Source organism: Schistocerca gregaria, chromosome 3, assembly GCF_023897955.1.
Source record: "Schistocerca gregaria isolate iqSchGreg1 chromosome 3, iqSchGreg1.2, whole genome shotgun sequence".
In the NCBI taxonomy this organism is placed as follows: Eukaryota; Metazoa; Arthropoda; class Insecta; order Orthoptera; family Acrididae; genus Schistocerca; species Schistocerca gregaria.
Genome location: NC_064922.1, coordinates 564432639 through 564452306, shown reverse-complemented (window position 1 = coordinate 564452306; position 19668 = coordinate 564432639). Strand labels below are relative to the sequence as shown.

The 19668-nt window shown below is 42.4% G+C and overlaps 1 protein-coding gene across 1 annotated transcript in view; it reads right to left on the bottom strand.

Annotated features, from left to right (window-relative positions):
• The window catches only part of LOC126355463 (uncharacterized), a 62620-nt gene extending 43169 nt beyond the window's left edge, over positions 1 to 19451 (bottom strand). Inside the window, exon 1 of the mRNA XM_050005779.1 lies at positions 19175 to 19451. Coding sequence (XP_049861736.1) covers positions 19175 to 19451 — 277 coding nt within the window. The remainder of the gene's footprint in view (positions 1 to 19174) is intronic.
• Positions 19452 to 19668: the final 217 nt, after the last annotated feature.

Sequence of the window (19668 nt, the reverse complement as noted above, 5' to 3'; positions counted from 1 at the left end):
TAAGTATGTATATATTTTTTGTGTAAAGAAAACTTTCTTAAAGTTGCATGTTCCCCATCTTTACAAAATGTTCTATTCAAGATCTATGAAATATGTATTAATGTATGTACGTATGTAAATACATGTTTGTTTCTGCGCATCGTTTACTGCCGCTTCCTGGTCAAGCTGAAATCGCGAGACTGTTTGGTTTTGACTCTACATCTACATCTATACTCTGCAAACCACTGTAAAGTGCATGGAAGGGGATATGTCCTATTGAACCAGTTATTAGGGTTTCTTCCCATTCCATTTACGTATTGAGTGAGGAAAAACTTACTGTTTAAATGTGTTGGGTTTAATCTAATCTCGTCCTCTCGATTCCTACCTGTGTGATAAGAATGAGGTTGTAATATACTGTTAGAATCATAGATTTGAATCTTTGTAGGCTTTCAGGCCAGCTTGCGTCTATCTTCAAGAGTCGACCAGTTCAATTTCTTCGGCATTTATGGGTTACTCTCCTACGGGTCAGACAAAGCTGTGAACATTCGCGCTGTCCTTTTCTGTATATGCTCAATATCCCCAGTTGGTCCTACATGGTACGAGTCCCACATACTTGAGCAATATTCCGGAATGGGTAGGTTGCCTTTTCCCAGTATTTTAAATAGGCCAAAGTGTGCCACTTGTTTTACGCACGACTGTGATCATTCCATTTCATATCCCTACAAAGTGTGGGAGTTGCCCGATTGCTACTATGACCCGTTGATGTTAACTGACGTTATAGGATCTTTCGGTTTTTGGTTTTATGAAGTGCACAATTTTAAATTTCTGATCATTTAAAGCAAGTTGACAATCCTTGCACCACTTAGAAACCTTATCAAAATCTGACTAAGTATTTAAGCATATTGTTTTAAATTGTGCTTCACTGTAATTAACTGCATCATCTGCAGTTACTATTAATATTGTTCACGAGGTCATTAATTTACAACATGAACAGCAACCGTACCAGCACAATTCCCTGGGACACACCCAAAGTTACTTCTACATCTGACAATGACTCTCCATCTAAGACAACATGGTGCATCCACTCTACCGAAACATCCTCAGTCCAGTCACAAATTTCATATGATACCCCTTATGATCATACTTTTGACAACAAGCGTAGATGTGGTACTGAGCCAAATGTTTTTCGGAAATCAAGAAATACTGCATCTGCCTCACTGTCTTGATCCAAAGCTTTCAGTATGTAATGTGAGAAAAGTGCGAATTGGGTTTCAAATGATCGATATTTCCGGAATCCATTCTGACTGGCATGCAGAAGGTCATTGTGTTCGAGATACCTCATCATATTTGAGCTCAGAATATGTTCTACAACAAATCAATGTCAAGGTTATTAGACAGTAGTTTTGTGGATCATTTTTGCTAACCTTGTTGCAAACTTGATCTACGACAGATTGTAGTTAGAAGAAGGGCTAACTGTCACAAATTCGGTACAGAATCTGATAGGGATTCTATCTCGTCCTGGAGCTTTGTTCAATTTTAATGATTTCAGACGTTTCTCAACACGACTTACACTAAAACTACTTCACTCGTTTTTTTCAGTGGTACGAGGATTAAATTGGGGAGATTCTCCTGTGTTTATCTGTGTGTAAAGGAGCTTTTGGAAACAGATTTAAGAGTTTCAGACTTTGCTTTGCTACTCTCAATTTCTGTTCTGTTCATTCGCTAGGGAGTGGGCCCTAACTGTGGTGTCACCATTGTCTTTACGTACTACCAGAATTTCCTTGATTTGTGAAAGACCATTTGACAATATTCTGCTACGGTTGTCATTGAAGTCTTTATGTATTGCTCTCCTGACGACCAAAAACATTTCATTCGGCATATTTCCATCTATAGCCCTGTGCTCTGTTTTACACCTATTATACCGTAATCTTTGTTTCTTTAGAAGTTTCTTTACAGTGACTGCATAGCTTGGAGTGTCCCTCCTATTATGAACTGTTTGCTCGTTACATATTTATCCAGTGCATGGTCAACTATTCTTTTCAGCTTGACCCATAGTTCCTCTAGATGCTACTGTCCTGTTCTGAAAGTTTCAAGTTCCTCACTGAGATATGACACTGCTGCTTTTTTATTTAGTTTATTGAAAATCTATATCTGTCTGCTTGTTTTAGTTGTCTTTAAGTACTTTGGTAATCATTTTTGCCACAATCGCGTCATGGTCACTAATACCAGTTTCATGTGGGCGTCCTCAAGGAGATTAGATCCGTTTGTTGCCATTAGATCCAGTATATTTCCATCACGAGTGGGGTTTCGAACAATCTGTTCTACGTAGTTTTTATAGAAGGCATTTAGGAATGTTTCACGAGATTTCGTGTCATACCCGCCTCTAACAAAACTGTAATTTTTCCGAGTGATTGTTGTATTATTTAAGTCTCCACTGATCATTATAGTATGACTGGGCGACTTACGTACAAGCAAACTGAGATTAGAGAAAAAAGTTTTCGGTGACATAAGGAGTGAGTCTGGAGGCCGACGGAAGGAAGGATCCAACTGTCATTTTACGCCCGCCCCTGATACTGACTTTTGCCTAAACAATCTCGCATGCAGCTTTAATTTACATCTCGATGGATTTGAATTTCTTGTCTACTCAGACAAATGCACCACCTCCATTTGCCATTAGCGTATCCTTGGGGAAATACACTTAAGTTTTCCAGAAAAATCTCAATGTTCTCAATTTCATGTTTCAACCCACTTTCTGTACCAAATATTATGAGGCCTTGACTGCCTTTCAGGATCGCTTCAAACTCTGGCACTTTGTTGCAATTTCATCAGCATTTCACTAGTGGGATTTTAACACTCTCGCTTGTAGTGGGCGTTCTTTTTTGACTTTACACTTATATTTCTGGGTCTCCTACAGACATCATTATACACTCCTGGAAATAGAAAAAAGAACACATTGACACCGGTGTGTCAGACCCACCATACTTGCTCCAGACACTGCGAGAGGGCTGTACAAGCAATGATCACACGCACGGCACAGCGGACATACCAGAAACCGCGGTGTTGGCCGTCGAATGGCGCTAACTGCGCAGCATTTGTGCACCGCCGCCGTCAGTGTCAGCCAGTTTGCCGTGGCATACGGAGCTCCATCGCAGTCTTTAACACTGGTAGCATGCCGCGACAGCGTGGACGTGAACCGTATGTGCAGTTGACGGACTTTGAGCGAGGGCGTATAGTGGGCATGCGGGAGGCCGGGTGGACATACCGCCGAATTGCTCAACACGTGGGGGGTGAGGTCTCCACAGTACATCGATGTCGTCGCCAGTGGTCGGCGGAAGGTGCACGTGCCCGTCGACCTGGGACCGGACCGCAGCGATGCACGGATGCACGCCAAGACCGTAGGATCCTACGCAGTGCCGTAGGGGACCGCACCGCCACTTCCCAGCAAATTAGGGACACTGTTGCTCCTGGGGTATCGGCGAGGACCATTCGCAACCGTCTCCATGAAGCTGGGCTACGGTCCCGCACATCGTTAGGGCGTCTTCCGCTCACGCCCCAACATCGTGCAGCCCGCCTCCAGTGGTGTCGCGACAGGCGTGAATGGAGGGACGAATGGAGACATGTCGTCTTCAGCGATGAGAGTCGCTTCTGCCTTGGTGCCAATGATGGTCGTATGCGTGTTTGGCGCCGTGCAGGTGAGCGCCACAATCAGGACTGCATACGACCGAGGCACACAGGGCCAACACCCGGCATCATGGTGTGGGGAGCGATCTCCTACACTGGCCGTACACCTCTGGTGATCGTCGAGGGGACACTGAATAGTGCACGGTACATCCAAACCGTCATCGAACCCATCGTTCTACCATTCCTTGCTGTTAATTATGCTGCTATAAGCTGAAACGTAACCGAAGAGAGAGATCGCTCCCAAACTTGCTGTTCCAACAGGACAATGCACGTCCGCATGTATCCCGTGCCACCCAACGTGCTCTACAAGGTGTAAGTCAACTACCCTGGCCAGCAAGATCTCCGGATCTGTCCCCCATTGAGCATGTTTGGGACTGGGTGAAGCGTCGTCTCACGTGGTCTGCACGTCCAGCACGAACGCTGGTCCAACTGAGGCGCCAGGTGGAAATGGCATGGCAAGCCGTTCCACAGGACTACATCCAGCATCTCTACGATCGTCTCCATGGGAGAATAGCAGCCTGCATTGCTGCGAAAGGTGGATATACACTGTACTAGTGCCGACATTGTGCATGCTCTGTTGCCTGCGTCTATGTGCCTGTGGTTCTGTCAGTGTGATCATTTGATGTATCTGACCCCAGGAATGTGTCAATAAACTTTCCCCTTCCTGGGACAATGAATTCACGGTGTTCTTATTTCAATTTCCAAGAGTGTAACCCACCCACTGATTTAAACTGAAAACTTTTGCAAAAGTTCAGATTAGAAATGGTCATAACCAATAATATTCTTAACCGTGCATAATATCGACGTGTTCAAGAGATCTTGCATCTGGACATGGCTACAATGGGAACATATATTGTAGATCGTTGCCCAGCAACTATCCGGAGCCAGACTGGAAAGTAAGTGACCTCCATTTACGTAAATTTCGCTTTATCAACCGTGAGTATATTTACTTTTCCATTCGACACTCATTGCATTGTTCGTACTGAAATGCTGGTAACGTAAGCTAATTTCGCTGCAGCTACAATTGGAGTACAGTATTCAAGTATTGGGGAGGGAAACAGTTTGGGAGCGATCTCTCTCTTCGGTTACGTTTCAGCTTATAGCAGCATAATTAACAGCAATCGTAAAAGATCACTGTTCCTTATTTTGGCACACTTACCGTACATAGTACTGGTTTTGACGCATATGTTTACGAGCACGACAGTTGGCGCCATGCTGTCAGGCCTTTATGCGGTAATCACAATTCTCTTTTGTTGTTTGGATTCAAAAAGAAACTTGGGCACCAGCAGAAATTTACCTAAGAAGGGGCAAAATTCTAAGATTGCCGTTTTTCATGTTAAGTGATTCAATGTGTCTGAAAATGTCTCTTGTCCCAAAAACTAAAGCTGACAGCGTAGTTGAAACTTATTGTACGGTATCTCAAACGTTTATTAGTTATCCAACTATATTTAAGGTAGATTCCTTTCATTCCTAAGTGGCAAGCTTATTTAACCAGTATATATAAAGCACGCCTTTCCATATTATTAGTAGGAATGTGGAAGCCACCTTTTTGATTTGGCAACATAAAATTAGAGGCTTACGTGATGAAAGGCAGCATATTCCACGAGTTAGTAAATCTATGCTACTGTGGCAACACTATTCACAATTGAATACTGACGTCGTAAATGTTACATCCGTTGCTTTAATCAATAGCCAAAATACTGTGGGCCGTGGGTCAAGAACAGAGAGATCTCACAAAAGCAAGGACGACACAAAAACAAAGAGCTGTTAACGCGCCCGTTACAAAAACACAAAGATAGTCCACACTATCAGTTACGTGTTCAACTGCTTGCGTCGCCTTTAGAGCCGAGGTACTGGAATGAAAAGATAGGCTTCTGAATTATCCAGCCCGCTCTCGTGCGAATCGGAGCCGATGTCAATGACTGCGGGTGCTCGTTAAGAGGAAGTTCTTGTCGACGTGTTAACGTCTGCAGCGGCTGACTTCATGGACGGTGACGGCAGGGCGAGAGTGGTGGTGTGGGGTCGTAGTCAGCAGGAAAAGATCTAGGAGCATTCGCGGCCGATGACGAGGCTACCGTAGCGCAGTGTCATCTGATGGAAACAGGTATGCTGGTTTTACCCGTTTAGTGGAAACCCTCTTTGGTTTGGCGTTAACTAAGAACGTCATTGAATGATAAATCATGACAGAGTTGATGCACGATGAGTCATTGCGAACCGAAAGATGAGGAAGTACCGGAAATTATTGCGTCTTTCATCGCAACAGGTAACTGTCCAATCCAGATCCGTTTGAGCGTGGCGTCAGAAACGTCGGCCGTGGAAACCAGTGATCGCGGGTGACGCCAAAAACCGGAAGGTGCCTTGTGACCAACAGTTTCACGTTTCAGCACTTCTTGATTGCGGATGTCTTTCGGTTTGCGTGGTCAGCGATGTACACTGTTCCTGATGTGTCCCTCAGGAGGCGTGTTATGCACCACACCCGATTATAATAAAGTATTCATTACTGAGGACAAATTGCATGTTATTATCTGAGACGCTACAGGCTTTGAAGGAAAGCTCAAGAAGTCGGAACCAAAGATCAGGCTGTTGCGACATGTACGCCAGTGCGTCGAATTTATTATGTGCAGCGGAAGGCCTCTCGGTAGCGCACCGTCTGCGAGTTGTATTCTACTTTAAGTGTCCGGCGCTTGCTCGGATGTTAATATCGGTTGTAGAATAGTCTGAATGTATTATGAAACACCCGGAAGTGTCTTGGAGGAGTAGTGTCCACGTTAGTAGGCCAAATCATCTCAGTCTTGATTAGCTTATCGGCCGCCTTTGTGAGAACTACCATCTGCAGTTCAATACCGACGTCGTAAATATTGCAATTGTACTACTTTAATCAGCAACGAAAATCAAGGACAAAATACTCTGGAGTGAAAACAGAGATCTTACAAAGCAAGTAGTACACATAAACGAAGATGCTGTTAATCCTTCCGTCACATAGGCACAAAGATAGTCCACACTTTCAGTTACTTATTGCTTGCTTCGCCACAGTATTATAAAACACAAGACATTGCTTACGGTTGTTACCAAAAATTTCGAAATGTTCTTGACTGATTTACATCAAATATTTACCCGGTGTTCTAACAAACACTCGGATGGACATTGAATACATATTTTACAATATATAAATTTGTATATTAAGGGAAAACGGTGATGCCCAAAAATCTCGAAAACCTGAATCCATGCCTTCGTGGGGTCTGCGCCACACTCTAACCTTGTAATCAGCTCTTAGCAACTGAATCGGGACTCCTCTGATCAGGTCACGGTTTTCCAGTCGTCTCGGATCTAACCTATCTGGTCACGAGCCCAGGAGAGGCCCTGAAATTCTCATTACAAAACCGTGAATCAAGATCATGTCACTAATGTCCGCATATGTTAAGACCTGTGGGATTTTGCAGTACAATAAGCTTTCATTTTTAGGGTGTTCGGTCAGATTGAGTGAAGGGATCAACAACCAACTTCAACGGATGTCATGTGACGTCCACTAAGACCAAATACAACGAACATTGCGGCATTGACTTGCAACGAACCGTGCCCTTTTTTCCGTTGTATTCAAATTTGTGTCTGTGTCATTGTGTAATGTCCGTTTACAACATCGAGAAGTAACATAAGGACCTACAATAACAGTTGATTCTGTCCACCTACTCTATTAGCAGCCGAAAGGAAGTGACTTTCGAATTGGAACCGCAAACGTTTGATGACAATGCTACAAGTCAACAGAATCCTCCACCGGAAAACACGCAGTCGCACGGTTCCGGACTGCGCGCCTAGAACCGCAAGACCACCGCGGCCGGCCATATGATAGGAATCTCTTATCGACGCACCTAATTTGTACGCCTGGTAAGTGAGTCAGATATGTCTTCTTGCCGGTTTAGGAGTGCATATGAATGTGATCATTTCCAAGGAAATGTTGAAAAAATATTAGTTTGTCACATAAGCTGGAAAAATGAATGCAACTGCTTCACAATCACACTGTTTCTCTGTTCTCTCTCAAAAAATGTTTTTAACGTTTTTGATGTTGCGCTCCGTTTTTGAATTCCTCTGTTTTAACATAGTTCCCACCTGTTTATTTGTTATTTTCATTTCTGTGTGACGTCCATGTGGTATCTCGCTTGCTCTCACTATTCGTCACATTTACTTGCGACAGTAACGTATTATTACCACATGATTTATAGTCTATAACAAATGTATAGTGTGTCAACAGCCAAGACTACAGAAAGAGAACAAACATTTCAATTACCGGACGGACAATTCATGATGTGAATAACAAAAACAAAAAATGGCATGACGAGTTGTGAACACAGCTCAACCTCTTGGCAGTGCAACACCGTGACCACATAACTACGACGCCGTGTTGTTCAGTTTCACTTGATTATTGTACCTGCTAAGCTTGGACCGTTCACAGTTAACAGTTTTTATTTTGCTTTTTTTTTTTTTTCAAAGTTCAGTACACCTTCCTGTTTTCATGCTTGATGTGCGTTTAGTTTTGACAGGCCATCTTACCATAAAATCTGAGAGGAGTTTCTGTTGTAAGACGTGATGTAAACAACATGTGTGCTTGCAGGGCTCATTGCCCCACCATGCGCAGGGGAAGTGCGCATTGAAATGGTCAGAACACTACGTTGCCTAACATCGCTTTTGTTGTGTTCGCATATGAGTACGGGTGAAGAAGGACGAGTGATTGATGCCCACGATTTTCTAACAGCTGTGTATACGTCTTCTGGCATATCGTTCGAAAATACTGTAATGTCATCTAGGTAAACCATACATGCCTTTGGTTTCAATACCCTTACAATCCCATCTAATAATCACTGTAAAGTTGCCAGTGCATTCTTCAACCAGAACGGCATACGTTTATACTGATACTGCTCCCCAGGTACATTAAAAGCTGTCTTTGCCCTATCCCCTGGCGCTACTTCCAACTAATGATATCCACTCCATAAATCCATCGTCGTAAAATACTAACATTGTCCCATCTTGTCCAATGTGCCCGTGATATTCGGAATCAGATATGCGCCTGAAATAGTTTTCGCATTCAGAAACCTATAACCACAACAAAACCTATATTTCCTTGTACCGTCCACCGACTTCTTAGGTATGAGAAGTACATTGCTTGAATATCGACTATAGCTATACTCTATGATTCCATCCCGTAGTAGTTGTTCTATAAACTACTCTAGTTGCGGTTACAAATGAAGTGCTATCCTATATGGTTTTCTAAACGCTGGTGTATTACCCTCCGTTAGTATGTGATGCTTCGTAATCGGTGTTGCCAGTAACCTACCCTCCGTTCCGAATAAATCACTAAATGTCAATAACAATTCCTCCAACGCGACCCTGTCGTCTCCCTGCAGCTGCTGTAATTTTCCCCTTAATTGCGCTGCATCGACTTTTGCTTATGGCTCGCCTCTAAATCCTCCCTATCGAGGACATCTTCATCAAAAAGCCTCACTTCTGACATCACTGTTGCGGGGTCTGTGTGTCGAACCCGGGACTCCAGATGGCAGAGCTGAAGCTGGGACCCACCGCGCCGTACTTTGTCAGGAGGCCGAGCAAGTTCAAGAGCGTCAAGGGGCAGTGCAGCGTGATACAGCGGTATTCGGTAACATTCGTTTATTCAGGTAATTTACAGTACTCTATGGGTGAAGCGTAGAGTCGGCGTGCCGTCCACGTGCTGTACTGCGAGTCCAGACGACTCAGCAGGCTCCTGGTATGGCGACGCCGCTGCTGCACACAATTTCATTTGAAGTTTTTTGTTCAGAATCACCCTATTTTCGAAAAACCGTGGACCAATAACGCCAATTTTGCGTACTGCACACCAAGCAATCAAGCATTTTGTATGCAGAATTTGTCAGGGGTTCGTGCCACTCCAGTGTGGCACGTTTTATTTATTCACGCGCCCAGGAAAACGCAAAGTGCCTCGTCGCTGAAGACCACAAAGGCATCATGAGGCAGGTTTTCGATCAAGGCTTCACATGCATTCTTTCGTGAAACAAAATCGTGTGGATTAAGTGTGTGCACCGTTGCCAGCTGTATCGATGAATTTCAATTCTTCATGAAGAATTTGCCTCACTGTGCGATCAGAAAATGCAAGAGCAGCTGCACGTCTGCGTGCAAACGACCTACATAACTATCGATTCTAGACGGGGAATACGACTTGCAGGCACGGTATTATAGTGTTCCCTGAATGTATGCCATTGGAAAAATAAGTCGCCTCGGTGAATGTATGCGCTTCCTCTCTCTCGTCCACTATATGATAGCTACTAAACTAACTTAAAAAAAAGTTAGGTCTCGTCCTTTCGAATGCGTTCAACCTCACACAACAATAAGTAACGGTCGCTGTGTGGCGCACATTTCAAATAAGAAAGTTTCCACGCGGCTCCCTGTACTTCCATCCCACCCCCTTCAGCCAGCAGTCTTCATGAACTGACATTATTTGTTTCAGGTATGGCAAAAAAATTCATCAAGATAACATTCGGGGGCTGTTTACCACCAAGTCACAATGGATGCAGTATTCGTCCGTAATGTTCTGCACGGAATGAAGTTTAATCATTTAATACTCGTAATTTGTTGAATACCTCTACATAGTTTCATAATGAGCGGACTAGGTTTTCATGGTATAACATTTTCTGTTTCCCTCGGAAATTAAATAGCTACTTGCAATGGTGAAAGGAACATCTCGCGAAACATTGACGAGGTGATGGCCGTCATGTGTTGGTGCAGTGCGCTACTACCTCTGCAGATGCGTTTACACCGAAGTGCATGGAAGCGAACGAATATTCGCGGGTAATTCGTCAGTGTTCACTAGCTGTCATTCGTACTAGAGGCAACGGTGAAGGACACGAAAGAACGAGCCAACCCTAAAACGCTGCGTTATTTGTTTTTGGTGTCAATAATCGCTACGCTGCTTTCACTCGATACGACACAGCTACGTAGCAAAACTGTGATATTCAAATAGGACTATTTTCTTTTGCCAGCGCATTATGTTCGACGAAGCAAGTAAAATGGCGTAGGAAAAAAGGAATGTATGTAGTGACTTGAGAAAGTAAGTTATACATGTTGTCCCATGCTAAAAAGGTACAATCGCTAAGGGTGTCAACGATATTGAAATACAATTAATTACGACGGAAACGTCACGTGTAATCAGTAATTATTGTACCAATTTTAGCTGTCCATAGCGGTAATTATACATGTTGGCGAGCCTAATATAAAGTGGTGTAATAATGAATAGGTCAGGAAACACAGGTATAACAAAATTATTACTATTTATTACATTTGGCTATAAGTACCTATTATTACCCGCCCGGTTAGCCATGCGATCTAATGCACGGCTTTCCGGATTGGGAAGGAGCGTCTGGTCCCAGCCACGAATCTCCCTGGCCGACTTGGGTCGAGGTCCGGTAAGCCGGCCAGTCTGTGGATGGTTTTTAGGTGGTTTTCCATCTGCCTCGGCGAATGCGGGATGGTTCCCCTTATTCCATCTCAGCTGCACTATGTCGGCGATTGCTGCGCAAACAAGTTCTTCATGTACGCGTACACCACCATTACTCTTGCTACGCAAACATAGGGGTCACACTCGTCTGGTGTGAGACGTTCCCTGGGGGTGTCCACCGGGGGCCGAACAGCACGATAACCCTGAAAGAGTGGTTCGGTGTGGGGCGGTGGAGGAGTGAAGTGGACTGTGGTAGTCATCGTGGGGTTGTGGACCACTGCGGCTACGGCAGGGAAGGAGCCTCTCCATCGTTTCTAGGCTCCGGTTAACATACAATACAATACGGTACCTATTATTAAGGATGTTTATGGGTCTTGGTGTCTAACGTAAACCACGATACGTGCCCTCGATGATGCAGCTGTGCAGTTGGGTGTTGACCAAATTGAATCTTCGTATTCCATATAAGTTTTTCAGGAGTATCATAACCCTTAGTTGGAAACACGTGACAAAGTGGCACTAACATTAACATCTGTCTGGGAGACGATGATAACCAAATTTATCATTTTACGCCCGCTTTAGAGAATGTCTAAAATAAATACCTATTTAAAATGTTGATGAAATATTAATACTAAGATATTTATTCTGTTTAAATGATATATTGAAATACAATGTACAGAAATTAGAAAAGAGAAGTATTAGTTTTCACATGAGATAGTTTGTAAGGGTTGGTTATTCTTACATAAAAGTTGCAAAATTAAATATTAAAGTTTCTAGAGTTGATTGTGCTTTCTGAGATATCTATAGGCAGATAACGGAAAAAAGTTACAAAGTTTCCACGCATACTTCACGTATTTTCCCTAAGCACTGTACGTTCTTGGGTTTATCACATTTCACGTACATTTTACTATCATTCCGTTGAGTGTTTGGGAGATTTCGCTTCTTTCAGTTTTTTGTTCGATCACTATCTCTTTGCTGTTCACCGAAAATATTTGAAGCAGCTTTCCTTAGGTCATCCGTCAAGTTTGGAATTGCGAAGCCATCTGCACCATCCTTAGCTTCTTAGTGATGTGTGAGTGAGCTATCCCTCCATTAGTTGTTGTGAGCTTCAGTCCTGAGATACTTTGATGCAGCTCTCCATGCTAATCTATCCTGTGCAACCTTCTTCGTCTCCCAGTACCTACTGCAACCTACATCCTTCTGTATCTGCTTAGTGTATTCATCTCTTGGTCTTCCTCTACGATTTTTACCCTCCACGCTGCCCTCCAATACTAATTTGGTGATCCCTTGATGCCTCAGAACATGTCTTACCAACCGATCCCTTCTTCTAGTCAAGTTGTGCCACAAACTTCTCTTTTCCCCAATCCCATTCAATACCTCCTCATTAGTTATATGATCTACCCATCTAATCTTCAGCATTCTTCTGTAGCACCACATTTCGAAAGTTTCTATTCTCTTCTTGTCCAAACTAGTTATCGTCCATGTTTCACTTCCATAAGTGGCTACACTCCACACAAATACTTTCAGAAAAGACTTCCAGACACTTAAATCTATACTCGATGTTAACAAATTTCTCTTCTTCAGAAACGCTTTCCTTGCCATTGCCAGTGTACATTTTATACCCTCTCTTCTCCGACCATCAACAGTTATTTTGCAAAACTCCTTTACTACTTTAAGTGTCTCATTTCCTGATCTAATTCCCTCAGCATCACCCGACTTAAATCGACTACATTCCATTATCCTCGTTTTGCTTTTGTTGATGTTCATCTTATATCCTCCTTTCAAGACACTATCCATTCCGTTCTACTGCTGTTCTAAGACCTTTGCTGTCTCTGACAGAATTACAATGTCATCGGCGAAACTCAAAGTCTTTATTTCTTCTCCATGGATTTTCACACCTACTCCGAATTTTTCTTTTGTTTCCTTCACTGCTTGCTCAATATAGAGATTGAATAACATCGGGGATAGGCTACAATCCTGTCTCACTCCCTTCCCAACCACTGCTTCCCTTTCATGCCCCTCGACTCTTATAACTGCCATCTGGTTTCTGTTCAAATTGTGAATAGCCTTTCGCTCCCTGTATTTGACCCCCCAAAAGCTTTCTCTAAGTCTACAAATGCTAGAAACGTAAGTTTGCCTTTCCTTAATCTAGCTTCTAAGATAAGTTGTAGGGTCAGTATTGCCTCACGTGTTCAATATTTCTACGGAATCCAAACTGATCTTCCCCGATGTCGGCTTCTACCAGTTTTTCCATTCGTCTGTAAAGAACTCGCGTTAGTATTTTGCAGCCGTGGCTTATTAAACTGACTGTTCGGTAATTTTCACATCTATCATGACCTGCCTTCTTTGGGATTGGAATTATTATATTCTTCTTGAAGTCTGAGGGTATTTCGCCTGTCTCATACATCTTGCTCACCAGTTGGTAGCGTCAGTAGTTCTAATGGAATGTTGCTACTCCCAGGGCCTTGTTTCGACTCGGGTCTTTCAGTGCTCTGTCAAACTCTCCACGCAGTATCGTATCTCCTATTTCACCTTCATCTACATCCGCTTACATTTCAATAATATTTTCCTCAAGCGCATTGCCCTTGTATAAACCTTCTATATACTCCTTCCACCTTTCTGATTTCCCTTCTTTTCTTAGAACTGGGTTTCCATCTGAGCTCTTGATATTCATGCAAGTGGCTCTCTATTCTCCAAAGGTCTCATTGATTTTCCTGTAGACAGTATCTATCTTACCCCTAGTAAGATAAGCCTCTACATCCTTAAATTTGTCCTCTAACCATCCCTGCTTAGCCATTTTGTACTTCCTGTCGATCTCGTTTTTGAGACGTGTGTTCCTTTTTGCGTGCTTCATGTACTGCATTTTTATATTTTCTCCTTTCATCAATTAAATTTAATATTTCTTCTGTTACCCAAGGATTTCTACTAGCCCTCGTCTTTTTACCTATTTGATCCTCTGCTGCTTTCACTACTTCATCCCTCAGAGCTACCCATTCTTCTCCTACTGTATTTCTTTCCCCCATTCCTGTCAATTGTTCCCTTATGCTCTCCCTGAAACTCTGTACAACCTCTGGTTCTTTTAGTTTATCCAGGTCCCACCTTTCCCACCTTTTTGCAGTTTCATCAGTTTTAATCTACAGTTCATAACCAATAGATTGTGGTCAGAGTCCACATCTGCCCCTGGAAATATCTTACAATTTAAAACCTGGTTCCTAAATCTCTGTCTTACCACTTTATAATCTATCCGATATCTTTTAGTATCTCCAGGGTTCTTCCATGCATACAACCTTCTTTCATGATTCTTGAACCAAGTGTTAGCTATGATTAAGTTATGCTTTGTGCAAAATTCTACAAGGCGGCTTCCTCTTTCATTTCTTAGCCCCAATCCATATTCACCTACTATGTTTTCTTCTCTCCCTTTTCCTACTGTCGAATTCCAGTCACCCATGACTATTAAATTTTCGTCTCCCTTCATTCTCTGAATAGTATCTTTTATTTCGTCATACATTGCTTCAATTTCTTCATCATCTGCAGAGCTAGTTGGCATATAAACTTGTACTACTGTAGTAGGCGTAGGCTTCGTGTCTATTAGTAGCCATAGGTAAACGTTTGAAAAATAAGGTGTGTAACACGGAAAACTTACCCGTGTACCGTAATATCGGTGTACCGGACGGAGGAAAAGTGTTACCTATAATGTAGTATCCGTCTGCGAAAAAACGACCGAGCGAAGTGGCGCACACTGGACTCGCATTCGGGAGGACGACGGTTCAATCCCGCTCTCGGCCTTCCCGATTTAGGTTTTCCGTGATTTCTCTAAATCGCTCCAGGCAAATGCCGGGATGATTCCTTTGAAAGGGCACGGCCGACTTTCTTCCCCGCCCTTCCCTAATCCGATGAGACCGATGACCTTGCTGCTTGGTCTCTTCGCCCAAACAATCTAAACCAATCGGAAACAACGTGGCTGTCGAATGAGTGTGACCGACAGAGGAAAGGTGCCTATTATGCAATAGTTCCCTAATATGAGACACCCCAGCTGTGCTCATGTTAGGGGTTGCACTCTGGTGGAGAGTTTCTTAAACACGTCTACTGCGTGTCAGACGGCGACACAGTGAGTAGGACGCCATAGCTGAGCCGGACACAGTACATAGAGGTTGATACAAAATTTCTTGTGTTTGGAGTTTTTGCGATATCGGTGTTAAGACAATATTTCAGCTTAAGGGGAGTGGATATTACTGCACTCTTTTATTGTTGTTATTTGTGACGGTATTACCTATAATTATAGACAATTAGGTTTATTTTCCAACGAACGTTGTTAGCAAGTGCGCGATTCTTTGTGTAAGATGGCGAAAATCCTAATATGCGATAGCATGGGGATCCAAATACGCGACAGTGTCGCATATTACTATACCTATCGCATATTGGAAGAACTCGTTCTCTCACTATTTGTTATATGTCATTTACGCAATACTATCGTGAGATAACAATATTTTATCATTTACTGTAGTAAAATTTTGGCAACTGTTTTTTTTTTTAATTCGATTAAATTATCATAAACAGGGATTACTTTGAGTAGTCTTATGATCAGAAATTGGAATGTTCTTTCAAGGCAGTATTTTCCTCAGAAGTTGATCATTATTACTCCAAATTCAAAGTACTCCGTTCACAGTAGAAGTTGAAGTCCTTTAAGAAGTATGTCTCATTATTATATTTATTGTTTTTAGATGGCGTTGGCAACTTAAAGGAAAACGTGGGATAAAGACGCCATGGTTCGTGCCATTACATGTGTGAGAAATGGCGAGATGGGGTACTTAAAAAAGCCTCAAAAGATTGTTTATACCAAAACGTAGTTTGGAAAGGTATGTGAAGGATAAAACTCGTGCACTCGAGAAGCTGGTTGGTGTTAATCTTGGCAGAAGGCCTGTTCTCTTATCTGAAATGGAAGATGAACTAGTGACATACTGCCTTGCAATGGAAGCGCGATTTTATGTTTTTAAATGTAGGGAGATACGAAGCATGGCCTTCCAGTTAGCTGTCAGGAATAGGCTGAAGAATCCCTGCAATTCAGAAAAGGCTTCAGCAGGAAATAAATGGCTCCGAGCTTTCCTTAAGAGACTTCCCATTTAATCAACGAGAACTCCTCAGGGTCTTGCAGCAGCAAGAGTGAAAGCTTTCACTCCAGAAAATGTGGGGAGATTTTTTTGATATTTCCAAATCTGTGCTATCTTAAAGTCAACCATAACCCGCATCGAGTCTTCAGTGTTGACAAAACTGGGATGACGTCTGTGTAGTACAAAACAGCAAGCTTATTGCTATGAAAGAGAAGAGATAAGTTGCTGTCTTGACTTCAGCAGAAAGAGGAAATCTCATCACAGTTGTAACGTGTATGAACACAGCTGGCACTTATGTTCCACCATTAATCGACTTCCCAAGGAAGAATATGAAGCAGGAATTGATGGACGGTGCATCTGCAGGATCAATATCAGCTTGTCATCTCAGTGGTTTGATCATTTTGTGAGTCATCTAAAGCCATCTTCAAATGACCCTGTCATTTTGATTCTTGAAGGGCATCATTCCCACACAAAGAAACTCGATGTGTTAGACAAAGCACGTGAAAACGATGTCCATATTTTACGTTTGCCACCTCACTCAGCGCATAAAATGCGACCACCTGATGTCGGATTTATGAGGCCTTTGGAAACCTACTATGCCCAAGAGATAGAAACGTGGTTGGCAAGTAACCCAGGTCGTGTTATCCCCCCTTTATTAATAGCCAGGTTATTTGGGGAAGCTTACAGCCGAGCAGCAACAATGGAAGCTTCTGTGAATGCCTTCAGAAAAACAGGTCTCATCCCATGCAACAGAAGCATCTTTAGGCAACATGAATTTTCAATTCACCGCCATGCTGACGCTCTTCAAGAAATAGATGTCAAAAACGAAAATGAAACTACTGATGGTGATGGTCAAGCTTTCAGCCCAGCAGACATCAGACCTCTCTCACACATCGCAAAACCACTTGGAGATAGTCAAATAGGTCAAACATCGCGTTCGTGCTCTGCTCCGTTACTAACTTCAACTCCTTATATGAAGCAATTGCAAGAAACTAAACAGAAGAAATCAGAGGCTGGAGAAATCAGAGGCTGAAGCTAAGAAAGCTGCCAGAAAGTTATTTGGGGAGAATAGCGGAAACTCTTCAAATCGTAGACCTAAAGCAGAAGAATCGTCCAGTGACTCGGCACCCGATGTCCATCTTGGTGACAGTGGGGATTCAGACAGCATTTATGACGATGACGCAGAGTGTCTGTTATGTACCAGGCACTTTTCTGAAGACAAACATGGGGAAAAATGGGAACAGTGCACGAAATGTTATCGCTGGGCTCATGAGGATTTCGGTGTCAAGGAAGACAATTTTGTTTGCCCAGGAAGTCGTAAATATAAACCTAAGTAGTGTGAAATGGGTGAAGGATAACAGAAATTGTATATTCATAGGTCATTATTCTGTAATAAAATAATTAAAGCAAAATATTATTACTGTCTCATATTAGGAAACCTTGATTTTAATTCTACGAAATGTCTTGTTTGTGAAGATTTAATAACTACTCTGAAAAATTGTTTATTATTGCAAATACGTTAATTGTATGATGAAATTAAATAATGCAAGAAATTATTACCATCATAAAAAATACAATTGCACTTACTTTTATGTCTTTTAAATGAGTTTACAAAAGTGTGTCTCATATTAGGCACCTTTCCTCTACTGTCGCGGAAATGTAACAATGACGCTCAGACAATAATGAGTTCAACTCACGAAAGAAGCTCATCTGAAATATTAGATCAAATAAAAACCTCACGTGTTTCAACTAAACGTTAAGAAATTTCATACCTGCCTATGAGACAGACCAACTAAGCGGTAAGCATGACATTCAGCTGGAATTGTAACTTTCTTCCAGGCATGCTTGATCATGTTGAATATGGGGGCACTGCATTGATTATGGCTAAGTGCTTGAAGTTTGATGACTGCGTTACGACTGCCGATTTCAATATCAGCGGTGTCGAGTAGAACTCTCTCATGAAAATATTTAGCGACCTTATCCCACAGCTGAAAAAGTATACGTCAAAAGATTGAACAAGTGACGTTGAGCCAAAAGGAATGGTAGCTGCCTTTATGTGTTTATTTGGAATTAAAGAACAGATCCTGTTGATGGAGTGAAAATGAATCGAGAACCAGACAACATTTTGTTTCAATACTGGGAGAGAGATTGTTATCCCGCTATTGTTCAAGAAAACGCTTGACCACTTTGAAGACGTTGTGTGTGAGTTTGGAGATCAGTTTATTTTTTTGGTTCACGGAAGACAATGAATAGCGGAGAAAGAAGTCTACTTTCCATGGAAATAATTGGCTAAATTGTGTACGAATGTAATATTCCAGACGCTGCTCGCAGACCGACAATCGCGTATTGTTTACCCGTGCTAGACAGTGTGCTGTCTCTGTGAATGCCATAATTACATCCAGATTGGTTGGTATGTGAAATTTTAGCTGCTGAGTAATCAAGAACGATAGTGTCCGTGAATTCCACATGAAATGCTATCGTAGAATTCTCTATGTCTTGTCGCGCGGCCGGCCGATGTGGCTGAGCGGTTCTAGGCGCTTCAGTCTGGAACCGCGCGACCGCTACAGTCGCAGGTTCGAATCCTGCCTCGGGCATGGATGTGTGTGATGTTCTTAGGTTAGTTAGGTTTAAGCAATTCTAAGTTCTAGGTGACTGATGACCTCAGCAGTTTAAGTCCCATTGTGCTCAGAGCCATTTGAACCATTTGAATCTTGTCGCGCTTGAGCATGTTAGTACGTTACTAACTGCGTAACTTTGCGACTCACAATCTTTTGAACGCATCCAGGCAGATCCTTGTTAAATCCATCAGCCCAAGCTCTCTAGCTTTTGTGCATGCTCACCGGCTTATTTAAACATCATGCACAGCCGGGGAATCGGCGCTTTCCTCTTTAAAAAGTAGACCAAACATACTAAGATGTGACCTTGAGTTTCTCACCTTTTGGTCCTTGTTGTTCATAATATTTCTGATAACGAGATACTTCTTGCCCTTGGGCCTTCTGAAGTGATGCATAGTCATTAGCTAAATCATAAGTAAAAGGCTCATAAACTGATTCGACATCAGTAATTTCCTCAGAAGGCATATGCATCTGTTCTTCACTCTCCTGGCTTTCATTGATAGTGGCAACTTCAAGTTTCTTGATCAAACAGAAGATAGTGTTTGCAATGGCTCTTTCCTCTTCATGTACTAAACGTGATGAGGATGATACTTCCATTTGGTGTAAAACCTCTCATATCTTCCAGAACGATGCGAAGCACATCAAAACTTTATTTAAGTACATGTAAGGAAGATAACGTCAATAAACATGATTAAGGAAATATGAAATGTAAATACTATCTGTCACAGACTACGTCATACAATCTGTTACAGATTATGTTAGATAGGAGAGAGCGTGATCACGGGAAAACGATTTTTATTTGTCCAGTTATTGC